The following is a 19,354-nucleotide window of genomic DNA, read 5'->3' as shown; positions in this document are numbered from 1 at the left end:
TTAAAATACTTATTTTTAAACTAAAAATATCAGTTTACTTACTGATCTATATCAATTTTATAAAAATCACTCGAAAAGCCGATTTTTGACCGTTTTAACGCATAGTTTTGCGTTAAACGTTACTACAATCATCCCAACTCGGAATGACTTGATATTTTAACACAATACATATTATTTACTGATTAAAATAGTGGTTATAATCAGATTAGTGCAGTTTTTGTGTAAGTCATATAAATCATGTGATTTCACGTATTTTACAACTTTTAATGCACCAAGTACAACATGCAAAGCTAGTAAACATTATGACAAAGTTATATGTCACTAAACACTTTAAAATAACTTTATTTTAGTGTTTATAATCGGATTAAAACTGATTTTTACTAAATCATACTCAAATCACCTTCTTATGATCACATATCATCATGCATGTCTAAGTATATCCATCTGGTATACCCATATCATAACATCTTCATCCAACATGATCTTAAATACATCAAAGACCATATTTATGTCAGGTTCATGTAAATCAAGACATGTATATTTTACCATCATCTAATCATATTCAAATAAATACAAACATTCTTTCATTTATTTACATGTGTCAAAACTTTATACATGCATAAACATATACATACATATATACATACATCTATATGACACATATACACACATGTATGAACTTACAAAAGTTCACTTTACATCACATTCATCTCAAATCACAAGATCCTTTTAGAACCTTCTTTTTGACATCTTTTTAACACATGAATGTATCCATCTTTCAAGAATCAAATCATCCATAAATCATTTAACAAAAATCAAAACACAACTAAACACACACATACCCATAACTTTTGGCCATACATACACACATTTATACACTCATTTCCATTTTGATTGAAATCTTATTCTTTGTTTGTTACAAGTTTGTGATTTATTCCAAGTTCAAGAGAAACCATCTAACATCTCCATCATCACTAAAAATCAAGAATGTGATTTTTAAAAATAAGTTTATACCATCAAGATTTCTAAATGGGTTTTTGAGAAATGGTGATATGAGGCTTGTTCTTGCTTGAATCTTCTTGGAATCACTTCCAAACATCCATATTAGTTTGAAATCACCTTGAAAAGCGCTTGAATCTTCATGGAATGATTTGAAATTTTTGAATGTGTGTATATGAGGGGGTGTTCGGCCGTGAGGTTCAAGAGGGGAAGAGAGAGATGAATTTGAAAGTTTATGTTTTGGATTGGATGTAATGTTGAGTGTGATAATAAGATTAATCATCACCACTAGTTCCAAGGTTTAACAAGTGGCAAGACCAAGAGAATGGTGGCCTCCAAGGCCGCCACCTTGTCCTCTCTCTCTCTCCTAATACACACACAAACCATATATATACATATATACATATGTAAATTGGTGATAAAACAAGTATTTTACTGGATACCGGGTATTTTATCTAGCGTTTTAATCCCGTTTTAGTGCGTTTTTAAATTATTTTTATCATTCTATAAAAATAATCACTCAAAATTATCACTGAAATACCAGTTGCCTTGACTGGCTGCGTTAACAGTATTTTGTTTAATTCGCGCAGTATCGCGCAGTACGCGCTCAAACTCGAAAAATAGAGTTTCTTAGCGTTTTAATTTATTTTTCCTCACGAATATGATTAAAATCATTATTCTAATCATAACAGACTATTTTTAGGATTTTAACACTGATCGGGTGGTCACCGACGTTCGTTTCGCATTTTAATCGTTACGCGATAAGCATTTATCTTATCGTTGCCAACATAATTTTTACCAAAGTTTAAATTTACCAACTCATTAAATTCCACACATAAACATCATAACCAGTCAAATACAGCCTTTTACTTATTCACAACACGTGTTACAATTGTACGGTACTGCCTGAAAAGCCGGGTGTCACAAGCACGGCCTCAGTACTCAGCTAAATGGTAGAATTAGGACTTAGATGTAGGTCCGACATCAAAAATATATTAAATCCCAAGTGGGAGAACAAGGGTTTATGTTAACACTTTGCGGAAATCAAACAAACACTAAAAATTGTCTGAAACGGACTATAAATAAAAAAAATTCAGCATTTGAACATTTATTAGCTATAGAAATAATGTTCAACATCTTGAACAACTCTAGAAGTGTCGGGATTGTAATCAAAACACAAAAGGTACACATACTGTATAAATTACACAAGTTAACATCTTAACTAACCGACTACCAAACAATTATCCGAACACTACCAAAACACAAAAAATGAACTAGAAACATTGCTTTAGTGTTATTGAACTAGTTAAGGTCATATAACACCTTAAAACACTTAAAAACACTTATACCCATTTAATATATCATTAAACACTAAACTTACACCTTTAACCCCTAAGCTTCCAATTTTTTTACATTTACCCCCCCCCCTCATATTGTCGTCCCCATAGGGGACCCACCTGCCTTCTCATGAATTTGATACTTGTTACTTGCAAATTGTTGATGATTGAGTTTTTGAGCTTAAAAGAAAATAAACACATGTTTTTAAACATGGGAAAACATCCATTTTTAGGGGAAACTATGTCAAAATTTTTATAAAATTTTCACACTTAGAAAAATATAAGTTTTGCAAGACTTTTCACTACAAAAATGTTTAAGGAAATTAAACATGGTTTTCCCCAAATTTTTATACAAAAATACAAGTTAAGAAATAGAGTTTTCTTCAAGGATTAAAACAAGTATAAATACATATATTTAGGGAAAAATATATATATATACATACTTAGTTGTCACCAAAATTATATACAATGTGTATATTATGTGTAAATATATAGTAGTGTACATGTAGGGACTTGAAATACACTAAATACTCCCAAGTAGTAAAAACACCAAATACACTTAAATACAAAAAGAAATATTTATGAATATATACACATAATCACCCATACATGGGTGCATGGACAAAAATACCATATATATATATATATATATATATATATATATATATATATATATATATATATATATATATATATATATATATATATATATATATATATATATATATATATTCCGTATTGAATTTATAGATTATGGACACTTGGACAATTATATGGACAAATATATATATTTAGAGCAAAATATATATAACTACTACAATTAATGGAAATTATACAAAAATCGGACAAGTGATAAAATATATATATTTAACAAGCATGTTAAAATATATATATATATATATATATATATATATATATATATATATAACAAGCATGTTAAAAAAATATATATTACAAACAAGCCTTAAAATATATTATTTTTAAGAAATATAATTCTGGAAAGTATAAAAAATCATAAGGAATGATTTTTGGCATTTAGTACAAAATACATGAGTATTTATGTACAAAAGTATGTATACTTGCCTAGGTATACACTTGGTAAAAATGACAAGTTATACAAATAACAATAAAAAGTATACTTATACTAAAAATAATATTGGGAATATTATTTAACACATTTACTTATATTTATTTTGGGAATAATACAAGTGTACGTACATAAGGATAAGTTAAAAATATATTATTTTTAACACATATCGCTTTTAAATCCTACATATATATATATGGAGAATAAAAATATATACAATTACGATTAGAAAATACAATTTAATTTAATGATAACGCGATGAACGGGTGAAACCCGACTATAATGGGCACTACCCACACATGTCTCGGACATGCACATCTTACTCGTGTGCAATGTTGTAGAAGGCGCTAGGTGCTAGTCGGACGGTGAGGTACCGCCTAGGGATTAATCGGATTGGACTTTTTAAGTATAGTTTTACAAATTTATATATATATATACATATATATATATATATATAACTTTATACTTTTTATTAATAAATTTACAAGTTTAGGAGATAACTTTATACTTTTTATTAATAAATTTAAAAGTTTAGGAACCATATGTAAACTAGTGATAGATAGAGGGGGTTAAATGTTAAAATACCTAAATTTAAATGTTAAAATAGGTTTACAACTAAAATTTGGGCTTTAAACCATGGGCCAGGTTTCAAAAATTGGGTTTTTTGGGTAAAAAAACATGAGCCTGCTTAGGCCGATTTTGACCGATATTTACCGATTTTGACCGATTTTGTCTAACTTTTACCGACTTTGACCGATTTTAACCATAATCGATTTTTTGACAGACTAGCTTAAATTTAAGCAGTAACCCGACTAGCGCCTAGGCGCCGATTAATCGGTCGCCTAGGCCGATTTCTGCAACATTGCTCGTGTGAGACACGAACCCGCAATAAGAACTAGATCCGTTAACATGACTCACACATAAACAAAATTATATATTTCATAAAATATATATTAACAATTCAAGAACATATACATCTATAACAAAATAAATACATAAGACAAGATGGATAACTTGTACATAGATCATGTGCAAATGGTATGTTAAACTAAGGAAAGATACAATAGATCATGTGCGAATAGGGGATACGTAAGCACCATTAATCAAAGTTTAGACCAAGGAACAAAGGGTTAGATCTATCGGGTATTGGCAGCCTCACTCTTGGTCCACATTGACCTACACGGAAGAGTGCTATTGTGTCAGAGTCGAAGGGTAATCGACGTATAAATTGCCTAGGTTTGGATGCTTCATATGTCGTCACACATGTTAATGTCCTCGCGAAATATTAGCGATCTCGATTTCCTTACTTTTTACATTTACTTAACACATTTTTACAGTTACATACCATATTTTATACAAATGGAACTCATACATTTCATACAAATTAACTGCATGGATTCACACCAACTTTGTTGACGATTTTTCTGTCACACCCTGACTTTTGCGAAAGCGTGATTATGGTGTGACTTTCTTAATATCATTGCATTCACTCATAACAACAACTATATGACAAAACCATAGATTTGTCATCCATTAAATATGGTTAAAACATAACATCATTGTCTTAAAATGTAAACTTCAAATTTAAGGTTTTACAAACCAACGAATTGTTTTAAGAGTTCACTAAGGACTCCTCAAAAGACATTAAATAAAACCAAGGTTTGGAAGGCGTGTCTCGTCCAGGAATAAGACACCCAACCCAAACCTAAAAACCATGGATGACATCTTTATTCCTTACGCAACATAAAACCTCCAACGCCCGCTAGATCCACTTACTAATTCCCTGAAATACATGTATTTTGAAAACATCAACAAAAGTTGAGCGAGTTCATGTGTTTGTTTGTGTGTATGAGTAAACCTTTGAATGTATGTCTGTATGTATGTAAATCCTGGTATGAAAGCAACAAGGAAAACAGATCACCAATGGTTTACAAGGCCATTGATATGTGTGAAGTGATGCAGGAAAACTCAAACCTAGTAGATTTGTCTCTGGGAATAATACATAGTCACCACATGGGCCACCCTGGTCCTCATGGGTGTGGGCTCGCTACACCCAAGTAGATCTATCACTCATGTCTCTCGGTCCTACAACGAGGATTAATGGCCTTATGTGTTGTACCCACCACTCACATGATCAAGTAGTACCCTTCCTTAGCTAACCATACCATGTATAAAACGTTTGTAAATAGTTGTAACATGTATTTCACCCCTGAAGTTATAAAACTAAAAACAGTTAAAAGAAAAGGGGGACATGAACTCACAGTCTTGCGTCTTCGGGTCACAGTAACTCAAAGCTCCTTCGGTGAACACGACTACCTACAACGTACTAATGTTTATCAGACGAACGGGCCGTGCCTTGATTTAGTATTAGTGTCTTTGAGTTATGTTTCTTCCATGCCCTTGGTATTATTCCAAGTTATATAATTGTTGTCAAAATAATTAATATTTTAACTTAAATTGTATTTATTACATTTTGGAATATTTGTTAAACAATATATATTAACTTAATACTTCCTAAGTATTGATACTTGTATTTCCTTCCCAAGGATGGGGGTATCTTATACATGCGTATTCGTATTCTTGTATTTGTATATCTTGCCATGTTTTGGTGTCGTATTCCGGTGAGTACTTTATACGCGTGAGAATACGTATTTTATGGTATTCATTAAGTATTCATATACTTAAATTTATATTAAACCTTCCGGAATATTATTTCTAATAAAAGTCCACCAATATATATATTTTCAAAATATATATACTTAAGAAATATTACTTAGAAAAATTATTTATAGTTTTTCTCTTGGCAAAATATTTATAGTTCCAAAATAATATATTTTCAAGTCTAACTTTAGAAAATACACATAAACTTATTTTTATCCAAAAATAATGTATTTCATGTTTACTCAAGAAAATATATATATTTTTCCCAAAAATAATATATGTTCTTATAATTCCAAGGAAAATATATATATTTATATTTGTCAAAAATGCAATATTTTCCTTTGTCAAAATATGATATAATTTTGTGTTAATCATAAAAATCATATTTTTCGTTCCTTTGTATCCAAAATATTATTTACCAAATATAGTTTGTGAACATATTTTTCCGGAATATTTTGTAAGTTACTTTTCTTGTTCGGTTTTGCGAATATTTTGTGTGTAACTTGTATATTTATTCCTTGACATTTTGGTAATATTTTGGATTATAATTCTTGATGTTTTAATGTTATATATTATTTTAAGTACTAAAATAATATGACTATTACACAGAGTATACAAATAATCACACCTGTGTGTCTTTAATACATATATATATATATATATATATATATATATATATATTTGAAATATATATCTAGCCACTTTTATTTATAAAAACCAACCTCCAATATTTGTATTTTGTAACCAAAATTTATGGCAAAGTTTATGTAACAATTTATGGATTAAAATACACTTGGTTAATATTTGTTTGAAAATATTTTTCAAAGTGTTTGTATTTTTAGAAAATTTTGCCATAGTTTCCCCTAAAAAATGAAGGTTTTCATGCATTCAAGCATATCATTTTCTTTTGTAAAATCACCACAATCAATTTGCAATCAACTCTAAACAACTTATACTTACCAATTTGCCAAAATCATGCTTAACCTACCACTTCATGAACTTGAAAGTTTATGAAAACTTGTAGTAACTTAGCAGTGCGTTTAGTGAGTTTAGTTACCCTTTAAAGTGGGGTTGTTTATTTAAAAATATCATTCTTGAAAGAGTTAGATGTTTACAACTTATAATCATACTTTACAAAAATGTTTCTTTATGAAATTCTCTTGTTACACAAGTGTTCCTACACTTGTTTAACCATAAAAAATAGTGTTTCTTCATGTAGGAACCAAGTTTTAATGAAACTTATATTTTTAACCCGGTTTCTTTAGAAATCATCCATAAAATTTCTAGATCTACAAGTATCACAACTTACTTGATCATCATTTTACAAGAAAAACAATTTGTATTTCATGTTCATGACTACTTAAGGATATATTGTTATCTTAACATAATCATCCTCTCATCTTGCCATATCATGTTTTTAATCATGATCTAGCAAGATCATATGATGATCTACATCATTTACACAAGCTAACAACAATCATCAAGTATAACAACACATAAATAACATGATTTCTTCATGGTTTCTTATAGTTTAAGCTTATGTTCATGTTCTTTCTTGTGATTCTTTTGTGTTTTTCATAATAATCAACATGTAACATCTTTTAACCACTAAAAATGGAGGTAAACTAGAGTGTACAAGGATCTTACCACTAGCTCAAGGCTATGGATGAATCAAGAGTAGAAATCAAGAGGATAAAAGCAAATAGAGAAGGTCCTTCAAGTTCCAAAGCCACCAAGCTTCCTTGTATCCCTCATAGCACCTTTGTATGATCTTGGAATGGATGATGAAAGTTGGATGATATTGGTGGTGGTGTGGCTAGTTTTCGGCCGAGAGGGGGAGCAAGAGAGGGAGAGAGATCAAGTGTGTGAAGTGTGTGTTGATTATGAGAGAATGGTCTTCCATGTTCATCTTATAACCATCTCATGTGATCATCCATTGTATAATGTGTTACACAAAGCAAGACAAGATCCAATTTTTAAATGAAATAAAATCTTGAGGTAAGGGGCCAAGTATGGCCGATTACTAGGTGGGGGGAGGGGGGTATGTAGAGTAGGTTTAATCATTTAGTTGCAATCTAGTTCAAGTTCAAGTATTCGTTACGTGTTTTTAGTTATTAGATAAATTTAGGAGGTGTTATGATGTTCGGGGATCATAACTAGCTTGGAAACATTAAAACAATGCTTCTAGTGAAAATTTGGTGTTTCGGGAGTGTCCGGTTGTTCGGTTAGATACTGATTCGTTAAAGTGCTAAACCTTACAGTTTTGTGTGCTTTATGTATCTTTTTGTGACACTTTTAATTCCCGACACTTAGGAAAGCATTCAGGACCATTTTACCATGTTTCTGCATAAAATTAGTATGTTAAAATGCTGATTTATGCTGAATTTTGCTGAATTCAGCACTTTGGGTGAGTTTTAGCACAGTCATTAAGCACTTAATCAAGATTAATTAATTGTACGGATACCTGGATTTTTGACAGTTGTCACATTCTCCCCCTGTTAAGAAAATTTCGTCCCGAAATTTTAAGCTTTACTATTAGCAGCAGGGGTGTTAGGGAATAAGTGCGGGTATTTTGCTTTCATGCGGTCCTCACGCTCCCAAGGAAACTCTGGGCCGTAACGTGCGTTCCATCGAACCTTAACAAGTTTAACACTACTCCTTCTAGTTTTGTTAACTTTCCAATCCGTAACCTCAACGGGTTCTTCTGTAAAATGGAGTGTGTCGTCAATGGAACTTCTTCGGCAGGAATAATCACTGTTTCCTGTGTTGGACTCTTCTTCAGATTAGATACATGGAATGTATCATGTACACCATTAAGTTCCGCAGGTAGGTCCAACTTGTAAGCCACAAGACCAATCCTTTCCAGGATTTTGAACGGTCCAATGAATCGTGAGTTTAACTTTCTACGCTTCTTAAAGCGTGCCACACCTTTCCACGGTGAGACTTTCAACAAAACCATGTCTCCCACTTCAAACTCCAAAGGTTTCCTTCTTTGGTCCGCATAGCTCTTTTGTTGATCACGAGCCGCCTTAATGCGTTCTCGGATCTGTATGATCTTATCTGTCATTTCTTGAACCAATTCGGGACCAACTAGCTGTCTATCGCCCGCATCTGCCTAGCATAACGGCGATCGACACTTGCGTCCGTAAAGAGCTTCAAACGGTGCAACTTGAATGCTTATATGGTAGCTTTTGTTATAGGAGAACTCAACCAAAGGTAGGTGAGTGTCCCAACTGCCACCCAAGTCCATTACACAAGCTCGCAGCATGTCTTCAAGCGTCTGAATTATTCTCTCGCTTTGACCGTCTGTCTGTGGGTGAAATGTCGGACTCAACTTCAGTTTAGAACCAAACGCTTCCTGGAAAGATTGCCAAATCCTTGACACAAATCTTCCGTCTCTGTCAGAAATAATCGAGATAGGCACTCCATTTCGTGCAACTATCTCCCTCAGGTACAGCTCTGCTAGCTTACCAGTGTTATCCTTTTCTCTGATTGGCAAAAAGTGCGCAGATTTTGTCAGACGGTCTACGATTTACCACATTCGCCTTTCCTGGGTGATAGTGGATTTCACAATCATAATCGTTTTACAACTCATCCCATCGTCGCTGTCTCATATTAAGCTCCTTCTGATCAAATATATGTTGTAGGCTCTTGTGATCGGTAAAGATCGTGCATCGGGTGCCATATAGATAATGTCGCCAAATCTTTAATGCAAACACCACTGCGCCTAATTCCAAATCATGTGTGGTGTAGTTCTTCTCATGGACGTTTAACTGGCACGAAGCATAAGCGATAACCTTCTGTCGCTGCATCAGCACACAACCTGATCCCTGACACGAGGCGTCACAATACACCACGAAGTCATCGGTGCCTTCGGGTAGGGATAAAATAGGTGCATCGCAAAGCTTGTTCTTGAGCAGCTGAAAAGCTTCTTCTTGCTTATCTCCCCATTCGTACTTCTTATCCTTTTGAGTAAGGGAGGTTAGCGGTTCAACGATTTTAGAAAAATCCTCAATGAATCTGCGATAATACCAAGCTAAACCTAGAAACTGACGGATCTTGGTTGGTGTCTTCGGAGTTTCCCAATTCTTGATCGCCTCGATCTTGGTGGGATCCACATGAATTCCATCTTCGTTTACCACGTGACCAAGGAACTGAACCTCGCGCAACCAGAACTTGCACTTTGAGAACTTTGCATATAATTTCTCTTCCTTGAGCAGCTCTAAGATGGCTCTAAGGTGTTGCTCATGCTCTTCCTTCGTCCTTGAATAAATCAAAATATCGTCGATAAATACAATTACGAATTTATCGAGATATGGCTTGCAAACTCTATTCATCAAATCCATAAATACTGCTGGCGCATTTGTCAATACAAACGACATTACTAGAAACTCTTAATGTCCATAACGAGTTCTAAAGGCAGTATTCGGAATACTCTCCTCTTGAATTTGCAGCTTGTGATAACCTGATCGAAGATCGATATTGGAGTAGTAACTTGAACCTTGAAGTTGATCGAAAAGATCATCAATTCTCAGCAAAGGATACCGATTCTTGATGGTTAACTTGTTTATCTCGCGGTAGTCCATACACATGAGAAAACTACCTTCCTTCTTTTTGACAAACAACACTGGAGCTCCCCAAGGCGAGAAGCTTGGTCTGATAAATCCCTTGTCCAAAAGCTCTTGAAGTTGCGTCGACAATTCTTGCATCTCGGAAGGCGCAAGTCGATAAGGTGCCTTGGCTACAGGCGCGGCGCCTGGAACTAAGTCAATATGAAATTTGACTTGTCGTTGAGGCGGCAATCCTGGCAAGTCTTCGGGGAAAACTTCAGGATATTCCCTTATAACTGGGATATCTTCCAGCTTCGGCTCTTCGACCTCTTTATCCACAACGTGCGCCAAGAAGGCAACACATCCTTTCTGCAAACACTTTCGGGCTATCAAACAACTGATAATCCTTAGAGGCGTATCATGCTTCTCTCCATGCACTACAATCGTCTCTCCATTCGCCATCGGGGTGCGAATGATCTTCTCGTGACATACGATCTCAGCTCGGTTACTTGATAACCAATCCATTCCAACTACCACATCAAAGCTTCCCAACTCGACTGGCAGAAGATCAAGCGTAAACTCACGCTTTCCAAGCTCTACTACACATCCTCTAATTACTTCGTTTGCCTCTACTAGCTTCCCATTAGCTACTTCTATCGAGTACGGAATATATAGCTTAATAGCTACTAACCCAAGCATTTTCTTAAATTCTAAGGATACAAAGCTATAATCGGCACCAGTATCAAACAGTACAGATGCAAAGTGTTGGTTGATAGGGAACGTACCCGTAACTACATTCGGTTCTTGGCGAGATTCCCTAGCTCCAATGTTAAAGACTCTCCCCTGAGCTTGGTTGTTCTTTGGGCAATCTCTCTTGAAATGCCCAACATCACCACAGCTAAAGCAACCTTGTCTGTTTCCCGTACCGCCTTGATTGTTGTTTGCTCCACGGTTTCCACTACCAGCTTGGTTTCCGAAACCACCACGATTTCCATTTCCTCCCTGATTATTTCTATTACCATCGCCCTTTCCACCATGGTTTCCATTGCCATTTCCTCTCTGGCCACCATTCCCACGACCAGTACCAACCCAACACGTCTCCTTCGAATGACCATTCTTTCCACAAGTTTCATCCTTCCTAACCCTACACTGGCCGGCATGATGATACTGACATGCATTACATTTGGGCAAGGTGCCCAAGTATCCTTTTCCTTTGATCTCAACCCCAGTAGCAGCACCAGTAGCAGCAACTTGTGCTTCAACTGGTGGGTTAGCGTCCTTACGCTTGTTGGCATTGCTCACACGAGTACTTGGAGAACTGCTGCTTGTTCTCTCTAGACGACTCGACATGAGTCTCCTTCTTCTTTCCATGAGAGATTGAAAACTTGTTCAGCCTAATCGCTTCTTCCGTCAATGCCACTCTCAAATCAATAGCCTCAGTGATCGTTGAAGGCCTTGACGTCGTCACCATGCTCATGATTTGGGGTGCCAATCCCCAAATAAAACGCTCGATTCGCTTGAACTCTGGATCAACCATGTAGGGAACAACGCGAGATAAGTCATGGAATCTTTGCACATATTCAGCGATCTTAGGACCATCCATCTTAAGATTCCAAAACACGGTTTCCAATTTTTGGATCTCAGACCTTGAACAGTACTTCTTGCGCATGAGTTCCTTCATCTCATCCCAAGTCATAGCATATGCAGCCTCTTCTCCCAAAGTCTGAACTTGGAGGTTCCACCATGATAGAGCTCCGTCTAGGAAAAGTCCAGAAATGTAGGTGACCTGGTGCTCCGGCGCACACTTGCTCATTCTCAGCACAGAATCGGTTTTCTCAACCCATCTAACGAAAGCTACAGCACCTCCAGTGCCGTCGAAATTTAGAGGCTTGCAGTTAAGGAACTGCTTGTAGGTATAGGCTGTACAAGCAACATCATTCACAGAAAGCATTAGCAAACGCTCATGGAATATCCAATTGTAACGTAATGTGTCTTTAGTGACTTAAACATTACCATGAGGTGGGTTATTTCCTGAGGTACCTCCGCTGTGTTCAGAGCGTAAGGCCTCGTGCTGTGCTATTGCTTGTGAAATCCGTTCTTGTAGTTCAGCCTCTATTCTGGGCAACTGGTTGTTTCTTCGATGAGGCATCTTCTAAAGAAGATTGTATAGGCCAGGTCTTATGCATATAATAAATATGTAGTACGTGTATGTAATAGCATTTATCAACGCAAGTAAGCATATAACTTCACATTCATATTACCAATGTATAATTCAACAATGTATATAATGAGAATGTTACGATTGAGCTTTCATAAATCATCGACCACAAATACAGTTACATGTCCTACAAATGTATCGTATCACATCAAAAGGGGCTACAGGGTCTCACCACCCTTGTCCAAAATGTCTATCAGTCTACAACAGTCATATACTCAAAAAGCGGTCTCCAAAAGGCTTTGCAAGCTAGGCTCAATAGCGACACTCTCATCAAAAGCAAGCTACCTACATAAAACCAAAAACCGGCTATGCTGATGGCGGTGGAGGAGGAGGAGGTGGAGGAACAGGAAGCAAGTTGCGCACATGCGCGAGCTCCTCCTCAAGATCATAAACGTGACGCAACAGATAACTGATCTGCTGCTCCATAGTGAGAAATTGAACATCAAAATCTGGATAAGACAAAAGAAGAGCAGGTAGAGTCGCAAAAGGTGACGGACGTGAACAAGGTGGAGGACGTGGAGTCCTCTCCAGCTCCATAAATCTACGACACAGGATCTCCTACTGAAGCTACAATGACAAGAGTAGCTCATCCCTCGTGTAACCAATAAAGTGGGAGGGAAGGTATGGATCAGAAACTGGCATAGTGTTCGGCGGAAACCATATGAGTGGCTCGCCTGGCGGTACAGAAGTAAAATGAGCAGTGGGTGTATACTGAGGCATGTAAGGAAAAACTGCTGACACGTGTGGAACATGGCTAGACGAGCCTTCCCCTTGACGGGGTGTGGGAATGTCCTGTAAGAAGGTGATAGGCAGGTCAGTGCGGTGAACATCGGACACAATCGGGTGAAAAGGGGCGACATCAACAGGTGCATGTGTAGGTGGGGGAGTGACTGGCTCAACAAAAGGGGGTACCTCATCATCATCTATCCACCCATTGCTGGTGAAAGCGTATCGGGGGTCTATATGACTGGGAAAAACAGCAGTGTCAGCGGGTGTAGGAATCGGGTCTGGTATGAGCGGTGCAACATCAGGTGTGCCAAGTGGTACAGGATCAAGATCAGGCAAAGGCTCAGGAGCAAGTGCCTGCTCGGGATCAGCAGGTATCAGCTCAGGATCAGCGGGTGCATCAATAGGCTGATCGACAGGAATAAAATCATGTTCAAGTCTAGGCTCAACGTCATGAGGAGGAATCGGTGCAGCCAACATGACTGTGTCGTCATCAGTATCAAGGGCGTAACGTCGCAGTCCCACTGCATGCAAGGCGGTGGATGACACAGACTTGAAAGAATCTGGAACAGAATGATCAGAGGAAACCTCAATGATAGGAATCTCAACGAGTGGAACAAAAATGACATCATAAGCTGGAACTACGTCACCCTGGGCATCATTAGGGGGACCATCAATGAAAAGATCGACATCATCATCAGACAAGCCATCAAAAGGCAAATCCTCGAGAGGAAAGGCCGCAAGAGGCAAAGGGGCGAGGATCGGAACCACGACGTGCTTACCATCGGGATGTCCGAGGATGAGATGGTCCTGGTCCGGAATAGGAACAAGAAAGGGATCCTCGTCGGGTAAACCATCAGCATGTGGTACATCGTCGCCAAAGTCGGGTAGTGCAAAAGGCTGGAAATCGTCATCGTCATCTGACATCATCTCCGGGTCACTCTTAGTGTCGGAGGTAAAAATATCTGGCTCTGGGATGATCTCGTCATCAGAGACAATGGCCATGGGGTAGACAGTATCAGATAGTCCACTCTCAGACGAAGACATAGTGTCTGTAACAAAGTAATCACAACATATGCACATATATCAACAATCATCAATAAGCATGTAATTAATAACAATGTATTCACGTATCCATCCTAGTCTTCCCAGACTATCCCACCCAGCCTCTCAGACTGAACTACCTAGTCTCTTAGACTAAACCTCCCAGTTTCTCAAACTGAACCACCCAGCCTCTCAGACTGAACCATGAACATAAATTTTGAAATGTGTTTCGTGTCTTTTGTTTGTAAAAATGTTTGTCTTCCTGGATCTGGGTGTTTCGTGTATGCAATGAAAGTATGTTGTGAAAACATTTTCATGAGAGCCCTAATGATTGTAGTCTAGACACGAGAAGGAATCCTAGTTCGCTACAATCGAAGCTCTGATACCAAGCTGTCACGCCCTGACTTTTGCGGAAGCGTGATTATGGTGTGACTTTCTTAATATCATTGCATTCACTCATAACAACAACTATATGACAAAACCATAGATTTGTCATCCATTAAATATGGTTAAAACATAACATCATTGTCTTAAAACGTAGACTTCAAATTCAAGTTTTTACAAACCAACGAATTGTTTTAAGAGTTCACTAAGGACTGCTCAAAAGACATTAAATAAAACCAAGGTTTGGAAGGCATGTCTCGTCCAGGAATAAGACACCCAACTCAAACCTCAAAACCATGGATGACATCTTTATTCCTTACGCAGCATAAAACCTCCAACGCCCACCAGATCCACTTACTAATTCCCTGAAATACATGTATTTTGAAAACATCAACAAAAGTTGAGCGAGTTCATGTGTTTGTTTGTGTGTATGAGTAAACCTTTGAATGTATGCCTGTATGTATGTAAATCCTGGTATGAAAGCAACAAGGAAAACAGATCACCAATGGTTTGCAAGGACATTGATATATGTGAAGTGATGCAGGAAAACTCAAACCTAGCAGATTTGTCTCCGGGAATAAGACATAGTCACCACATGGGCCACCCTGGTCCTCATGGGTGTGGGCTCGCTACACCCAAATAGATCTATCACTCATGTCCCTCGGTCCTACAACGAGGATTAATGGCCTTAAGTGTTGTACCCACCACTCACATGATCAAGTAGTACCCTTCCTTAGCTAACCATACCATGTATAAAACGTTTGTAAACAGTTGTAACATGTATTTCACCCCAGAAGTTATAAAACTGAAAACAGTTAAAAGAAAAGGGGGACATGAGCTCACAGTCTTGCGTCTTCGGGTCACAATAACTCAAAGCTCCTTCGGTGAACACGACTACCTACAACGTACTAATGTTTATCAGGCGAACGGGCCGTGCCTTGATTTAGTATTAGTGTTTTTGAGTTATGTTTCTTCCATGCCCTTGGAATTATTCCAAGTTATATAATTATTGTCAAAATAATTAATATTTTAACTTATTATATTTATTACATTTTGGAATATTTGTTAAACAATATATATTAACTTAATACTTCCCAAGTATTGATACTTGTATTTCCTTCCCAAGGATGGGGGTATCTTATACATGCGTATTCGTATTCTTGTATTTGTATATCTTGCCATGTTTTGGTGTCGTATTCCGGTGAGTATTTTATACGCGTGAAAAACGTATTTTATGGTATTCATTAAGTATTCATATACTTAAATTTATATTAAACCTTCCGGAATATTGTTTCTAATAAAAGTCCACCAATATATATATTTCCAAATATGTATATTTAAGAAATATTACTTAGAAAAATTATTTATAATTTTTCTCTTGGCAAAATATTTATAGTTCCAAAATAATATATTTTCAAGTGTAACTTTAGAAAATACATATAAACTTATTTTTATCCAAAAATAATGTATTTCATGTTTACTCAAAAAAATATATATATATTTTTCCCAAAAATAATATATTTTTTAATAATTCCAATGAAAATATATATATTTATATTTGTCAAAAATGCTATATTTTCCTTTGTCAAAATATGATATAACTTTGTGGTAATCATAAAAATCATATTTTTCGTTCCTTTGTATCCAAAATATTATTTACCAAATATACTTTGTGAACATATTTTTCCGGAATATTTTGTAAGTTACTTTTCTTGTTCGGTTTTGCGAATATTTTGTGTGTAACTTGTATATTTATTCCTTAAGATTTTGGTAATATTTTGGATTGTAATTCTTGGTTTTTTAATGTGTTATATTATTTTAAGTCCTAAAATAATATAACTATTACACAGAGTATACAAATAATCACACATGTGTGTCTCTAATATATATATATATATATATATATATATATATATATATATATATATATATATATATATATATATATATATATATATATTCTAAATATATATCTAGCCACTTTTATTTATAAAAACCAACCTCCGATATTTGTATTTTGTAACCAAAATTTATGGCAAAGTTTATGTAACAATTTATGGATTAAAATACACTTGGTTAATATTTGTTTGAAAATATTTTTCTAAGTGTTTGTATTTTTAGAAAATTTTGCCATAGTTTCCCCTAAAAATGGAGGTTTTCATGCATTCAAGCATATCATTTTCTTTTGTAAAATCACCACAATCAATTTGCAATCAACACTAAACAACTTATACTTACCAATTTTGCCAAAATCATGCTTAACCTACCACTTCATGAACTTGAAAGTTTATGAAAACTTGTAGTAACTTATTATGTGCGTTTAGTGAGTTTAGTTACCCTTTAAAGTGGGGTTGTTTATTTAAAAAAAATCATTCTTGAAAGACTTAGATGTTTACAACTTATAATCATATTTTACAAAAATGTTTCTTTATGAAATTCTCTTGTTACACAAGTGTTCCTACACTTGTTTAACCATCAAAAATAGTGTTTGTTCATGTAGGAACCAAGTTTTAACGAAACTTATATTTTTAACCCGGTTTCTTTAGAAATCATCCATAAAATTTCTAGATCTACAAGTATCAAAACTTACTTGATCATCAGTTTACAAGAAAAACAATTTGTATTTCAAGTTCATGACTACTTAAGGATGATCTATTGTTTTCTTAGCATAATCATCCTCTCATCTTGCCATATCATGTTTTTAATCATGATCTAGCAAGATCATATGATTATCTACATCATTTACACAAGCTAACAACAATCACCAAGTATAACAACACATAAATAACATGATTTCTTCATGGTTTCTTATAGTTTAAGCTTATGTTCATGTTTCTTTCTTGTGATTCTTTAGTGTTCTTCATAATAATCAACATGTAACATCTTTTAACCACTAAAAATGGAGGTAAACTAGAGTGTACAAGGATCTTACCACTAGCTCAAGGCTAGGGATGAATCAAGAGTAGAATCAAGAGGATAAAAGCAAATAGAGAAGGTCCTTCAAGTTCCAAAGCCACCAAGCTTCCTTGTATACCTCCTAGCACCTTTGTATGATCTTGGAATGGATGATGAAAGTTGGATGATGATGGTGGTGGTTTGGCTAGTGTTCGGCCGAGAGGGAGAGCAAGAGAGGGAGAGAGATCAAGTGTGTGAAGTGTGTGTAGATTATGAGAGAATGGTCTTCCATGTTCATCTTATAACCATCTCATGTGATCATCCATTGTATAATGTGTTACACAAAGCAAAACAAGATCTAATTTTTAAATGAAATAAAATCTTGAGGTAAGGGGCCAAGTATGGTCGATTACTAGGTGGGGGGGGGGAGGGGGTATGTAGAGTAGGTTTAATCATTTAGTTGCAATCTAGTTCAAGTTCAAGTATTCGTTACGTGGTTTCAGTTATTAGATATTTTTAGGATGTGTTATGATGTTCGGGGATCATAACTAGCTTGGAAACATTAAAACAATGCTTCTAGTGTAAATTTGGTGTTTCGGGTAATGTCCGGTTGTTCGGTTAGATACTGATTCGTTAAAGTGCTAAACCTTACAGTTTAGTGTGCTTTATGTATATTTTTGTGACACTTTTAATTCTCGACACTTAGGAAAGCATTCAGGACCATTTCACCATGTTTCTGCATAAAATTAGTATGTTAAAATGCTGATTTATGCTGAATTCAGCGCTTTGGGTGAGTTTTAGGCACTTTCCGGCACTTAAACTATCACCTAGAAAAGCAGTTTTGTGATCCTTACTTCCCTACACACTATACTAGTGTAGTACTTAATTTCTGACTCATACTGGGTCTCAAAACACTGTTTGTCTATGTACTGAACTCCGTCAGCATTTTCCCAATTTGTTTTCTAACTGTGTTTCGCGCATCATTTGAGTCAATAAAGTTCTCATGCAATCAATGATATGTCATTTGCAATATGTGATGCACATGTGTGTATAAAGCAATAATCAGAAAGCAGTTAATTGTAATTCAGCACAGTCATTAAGCACTTAATCAAGATTAATTAATTGTACGGATACCTGGATTTTTGACAGTTGTCACATTTTCAAACTTACATGTATTTAAGGTAATTAGTGGAATGCTTTGCAGTTCTTTGCTTCAAGAAGTCATGTGTCTACACTCCATGCCACTTTTGTAGGATTTATCATCACCCCGCCTCTTTGCGGTGACATGAGGAATAAATCCTTGATCATTTAGAATTTGAAATGTGATGTAAACTATTAAACTTGTTATCTTTTGGAAGTGATGTAAACACTTTATTTAACTTATGTTTTGAAACTTGAAACTATGAATGGCATTTGGAGTTTGTTTTATTCATGTAGTATGTTCGTTTACTCG

The 19,354-nt window shown here is 35.6% G+C and overlaps 1 protein-coding gene across 1 annotated transcript; it reads right to left on the bottom strand.

Annotated features, from left to right (window-relative positions):
- Window positions 1-11,344: 11,344 nt before the first annotated feature.
- LOC110927297 (N66 matrix protein-like) lies at window positions 11,345-12,005 on the bottom strand. Its single transcript, XM_022170963.1, has 2 exons — window positions 11,420-12,005; window positions 11,345-11,358 (listed from the first exon to the last, which is right to left on the bottom strand). The coding sequence occupies exons 1-2, from the start codon at window positions 12,003-12,005 to the stop codon at window positions 11,345-11,347; spliced, it is 600 nt and encodes a 199-aa protein (XP_022026655.1).
- Between the last annotated feature and the right edge of the window lie 7,349 nt (window positions 12,006-19,354).

Source organism: Helianthus annuus, chromosome 1 (genome assembly GCF_002127325.2).
Source record: "Helianthus annuus cultivar XRQ/B chromosome 1, HanXRQr2.0-SUNRISE, whole genome shotgun sequence".
In the NCBI taxonomy this organism is placed as follows: domain Eukaryota; kingdom Viridiplantae; phylum Streptophyta; class Magnoliopsida; order Asterales; family Asteraceae; genus Helianthus; species Helianthus annuus.
Note: the sequence above shows the minus strand (reverse complement) of the source record. Positions and strands in the feature narration are given on the sequence as shown.